General features: G+C 51.2%; 2 protein-coding genes across 5 annotated transcripts in view; one reads left to right on the forward strand and one right to left on the reverse strand.

Annotated features, from left to right (window-relative positions):
• The window catches only part of gan (gigaxonin), a 13,457-nt gene extending 12,817 nt beyond the window's left edge, over window positions 1-640 (reverse strand). The window contains exons 1-2 of the mRNA XM_079273654.1: window positions 516-640; window positions 1-113 (exon numbers count right to left, since the gene is read on the reverse strand). The exon at window positions 1-113 is cut by the window's left edge and continues 85 nt beyond it. Coding sequence (XP_079129780.1) covers window positions 1-100 — 100 coding nt within the window. The 5' untranslated portion in view covers window positions 101-113; window positions 516-640. The remainder of the gene's footprint in view (window positions 114-515) is intronic.
• acd (ACD shelterin complex subunit and telomerase recruitment factor) lies at window positions 35-3,768 on the forward strand. 4 transcript variants are annotated; one of them, XM_079273617.1, is made up of 2 exons: window positions 35-169; window positions 1,687-3,768. In XM_079273617.1, exons 1-2 carry the CDS (start codon window positions 124-126, stop codon window positions 3,690-3,692), a joined length of 2,052 nt encoding a protein of 683 aa, XP_079129743.1. In that variant the 5' UTR covers window positions 35-123; the 3' UTR covers window positions 3,693-3,768. The 4 variants fall into 4 exon arrangements, with proteins under 4 accessions (XP_079129743.1, XP_079129742.1, XP_079129745.1 ...); XM_079273616.1 differs by having other exon boundaries at window positions 40-169; window positions 1,709-3,768; XM_079273619.1 differs by lacking the exon at window positions 35-169 and adding an exon at window positions 1,366-1,487 and having other exon boundaries at window positions 1,709-3,768.
• Window positions 3,769-4,024: the final 256 nt, after the last annotated feature.

The raw sequence follows: 4,024 nt of genomic DNA on the forward strand, positions 1-4,024 counted from the left end.
TTTGCTCTTGCCAGAAGGTGCGAAGGACCCGGAGGAGTTTCTGGGAATGTTGTGGGTCCGAGACCCTGGAACCGCTTTCGCTCGATACAGAATCGGGCATGTCGAGGTTTTCACTGTACACACATGAACACGGGAACACTCTTCAATTCGGCTCTCACAACAGAAACTGGTAAGAAACCGGTGCTTCAGCACTCGCTTCTTCGGCTGTTCCTCTGACTGATAGCGAACAGGCGGGGTGTGTCTGCGGCTAGGCTAGTAACTTAGCACAACAACAAGCAGCTCCTATGTCAAAGACGATGCGATGTCGCTGGCAAATGAAGCAGTGGAAGAGGTAACATAGCTAACGTTAGTCGTCGTGTTTGGTTAGCCAAATCACCGCACTGTCAATGGGCTAAAGCTACAAACACACGCACGTAGACTTGAGCCCCAGCACTGCATATGTGGTGGTCCAAACTTGTTATGTCATGTTTTTTTTCCTTTTGACAATTAGAGTTTCGTTTTTTTACGTGACTTACCTTGAAACTACGGAGTTCCCTTCTCTCTTTCTATGGGCATCGGCTGCACCTAACCCTAACCTTAAACCTAAGCCTAAGCCTAAACCTCAGCAAGAGAATGTGGCAACTGGACGTGAAGACATATATCGTGCTGCGTTCATGGTAAAGGGAAAGATGGGTAATACAACACACCCATTATTTTGGGCTACCCATCTTTCCAAATAAATATAAACGATAAATAAACAGATTCATACAAGAAGCAAAAAAACAACCGATTAGTTACATAGATTTAAATAAGATGCGTAAGAAAACACATTGTATGATCACAGCCGTGATGTTGTAGAATTCATGAGGCACCTGAATGCAGCATCCGCAAGACAAGACGCGTGTAGATAAACAACGTCCCAATACAATGGCAACCTGCGTACCATCAGAATTGCGGATGAATTGGTGATGCAACAGACATTACATAAATTATATGCATATGTTTTTACGAAATATTTTTAAAACTAAGATAAATAAAAACCTCTCTCTGAGTCGCTCTCTTGATTTCGAAATGTGTCAACCAAGTTAGAAGAAAAACCAAAACGGAACGGGGCCATCAACCCACACAAAGCTGCCGAGAATTACGCTGCCACCAGTATTTCCGGTGTGAATAAAACATTTTAAACCAACTAGTATAGTGTTAGTACACTTGTTATTGGTATAAATTAGCACGTGGTGATGAAGTAGAACATATTAATGTCACTGAGTGTAATAGTGATGGTATAGGTACATACAAGAATACATAGACTAACATTTCCGCTTTTATTTAGAAAGAAAACTCGTCTTCATTCTAGCCACTGCTATCTCGCGCCAACTTGACACAACTCTCGCCGCCATAACTTTGGACAAACGTAGATATTATTATGCTACGGGCAGGATGAGTCAACGGTAATAGCGCTGACTACTATGGCGCTATGCTAGCTACGAGAGGACCGGGCAACAGACAAGGTTCGTTTGTTGTTATCGTGCAACACAGGGTAGCACAACGAAATGCAGTCTGTAGTCCAATATGCTACACAAGAGAAACACGACAAAGTAAGAAGTACATTATATGGTGCTTCCTGCTTATATTCCTGCTTCAGATCACTGTGATGTCAGTGATTTAGCTCTAACTTCTTATACATTTGTATTTAATAACGGCTCATAGATGTTGTGTCTCTTGTCTCCAGCTCTCATGGCGATGTTGTCATGGAGGAACCAATGAGCATCGTAAACGTTTGCCCGACGGAACATAACTGGCAGTTTGAAGGTACCAGCATGCCTGGAGCCGCTCAGAGCAGACTGTCTCCGTGGATAGAGAGTCTGATCCTGAGCTATGGCAGCCAGGAGGAGAGCGGCAGCGGGCGGCTGAAGGCCCATGTCATCGGGGTGGGTCACATGTCTCAGTCCCAGGCTCTTTGCTCTGAGGGCCCCACGGGGCTCCTCTTCCTGTCCGACGGACTGCTCCAGATCCCTGCCATCCTCGCGGCGTCAGCCTGGAAGCACCTTCAGGAGCAGGAGGACCACGAGTGTTTCACCAGCCTGGTCAACGCTACGGTGTGCATCCGGGAATACCGGCTGCAGTTCCACATGGCCCCAGAACAAACCAGAAGCAGATTCGTCTTATCAGTCGGGGAGCTGACCACGACCTCGGCCGGGCCGGTTCAAGCCGGCGCTCCTTGCAGCACGACGCTGCTCTCCATCAGGATGAAGATCTGCAAGACGTGGAGTGCCCTGCAGGGTCAGGAGACGCAGGACTCCCAGTGTGGGTTCGATCTGTCGGAGCTGCTGGGAGAGTGGCAGCACGACGTCCTGCAGGCCGTGTTGCAGGACGTCGGGGAGAAGCTGGCGGCAGCGAGCCCGCAGCACGACGTCCTGCAGGCCGTGCTGCAGGACGTCAGGGAGAAGCTGGCGGCAGCGAGCCCGCAGCACGACGTCCTGCAGGCCGTGCTGCAGGACGTCAGGGAGAAGCTGGCGGCAGCGAGCCCGCAGCCCTCCACCTCTACTTGCCACCCGTCGACGCCCCACACGGACACATTCGCCGCCACAAGCTGGAGTGTGGACAGGGTCAGATATAAGGGAGTGAAAGGTTTCAGTGTCCCCATGAAGTGTCTTCTCATCGCGGAGGAAGACGCTCAGCAGATGCAAACGCCTCCGACTGTCGGAAGCAGGACAGCGAGTGGACTTCCTGAGGACAGCGAGAGAGACTCGCCTCCACCTTCAGAGACCACGCCGCCTTCTGTTGACGACGCAGAAGTTGTAGAGAGCGATCGCGGCGCTGATCAGACTTCGCCGTGTCCCGTGGAGGACAGCATGCAACAAGAGGACGCTGTCTCTTTGATCGATGTCGACAGCCAGCTTTTATCCAACTACTGGGACAAGTTTCCTCCACCATCGGTCACTTCGTCCTGTGATGCGTCTCCGACACTGAGCCCATCGCTGCACCACCCCGCTGCTCCAGACTTCACGTCGGATCCCTCTGTGATCTCAAGCAGCACGCAGCTTCCTGTCCACAGCTCCAAGGAATCCCAGCAGACGTTAGGGTGCAGCAACCTCCCGCCGTACCAGCGGCTCCAACACTCAGCCGCCACGGCTGCTTCTTCCACTTCTGTGAGTCCACCAGAGCCCTTCACCAGACCGTCAGACCCGCTCCCTGACTCAGACCAACGCCGCACCGACACTGATCAACCAACTCTTCCGGCCGTGGACCGAGAAAGCCAGATTTTGGAAAAAGATGCGGAGGAGGCTGTTGGGAGGAAATCTACAAAGAGAAAGAGAAGTGAGCCGACACCAGAAGCGACGACCACGTCAGCGGAGGAGAAAGCTCAGATCAGCGGCAGCCCTCCGTCCTGGCTCTTTGACACTCAGGCGGGCTCCGGGCCCGACGAGGGCGGCAGTCCGGCTCAACCTGCAGGACCCGTCTCCAGAAAGACACCCACCGCTCACAGCGACGGCCGGTGCTTCTCCTACTCTTACCAGCTGTCGGAACAGAACCTGCAGGACTTCAGTGGGTTCACCGTGGCAGAGTCCGTGCTGCACTGGGCCGTGGAGCATCTGGTTGCTGCGAAGCAGACGGAGGATCCAGTAACCTGTGATCGGACCTTGCTTCATGTTCAAGATGTTGAAGGTGATCTGTTCCAGTGTCCTCATAGTGTCCACTCATGTTCCTGTTAATGTATAACGATGCTGTACATGTTCACTGGGAAACGTCTGAAGCTCGTCCAGTGTAAATAAAAGAAGCAGAAAAGTTCTTTGCTGTCTTAATTCAACTAGAAGAATCAAATCCTGTGAACTCAAGGACCGCTCACCAGCTTTGTGTTGGTCACATGCTGAGTGCTCCTCAGCACAAAGATAGCTGTTCACTGAACTTGACAGAAAATATTAAAGTTGCATTCATCATTTTTGGCAGCATGTTGGGTTGAACATCAAACTGCAGTCTGGCTTTATTTCGGGCCTCGACCCATTCAGCACAGCTTCTCCAGTTCTTCTGTGGTTTGTTTGTTTGT

This window comes from Melanostigma gelatinosum, assembly GCF_949748355.1.
Source record: "Melanostigma gelatinosum genome assembly, chromosome: 1".
In the NCBI taxonomy this organism is placed as follows: Eukaryota; Metazoa; Chordata; class Actinopteri; order Perciformes; family Zoarcidae; genus Melanostigma; species Melanostigma gelatinosum.

What these genes read in the sequence shown, in the direction of transcription:
- acd (XM_079273616.1), top strand. Translation starts at nt 99, where the DNA reads ATGTCGAGGTTTTCACTGTACACACATGAACACGGGAACACTCTTCAA. An exon ending in GGCTCTCACAACAGAAACTG is followed by an intron (nt 170 to 1,708) that starts GTAAGAAACCGG and finishes TCTTGTCTCCAG; the next exon opens with CTCTCATGGCGATGTTGTCA.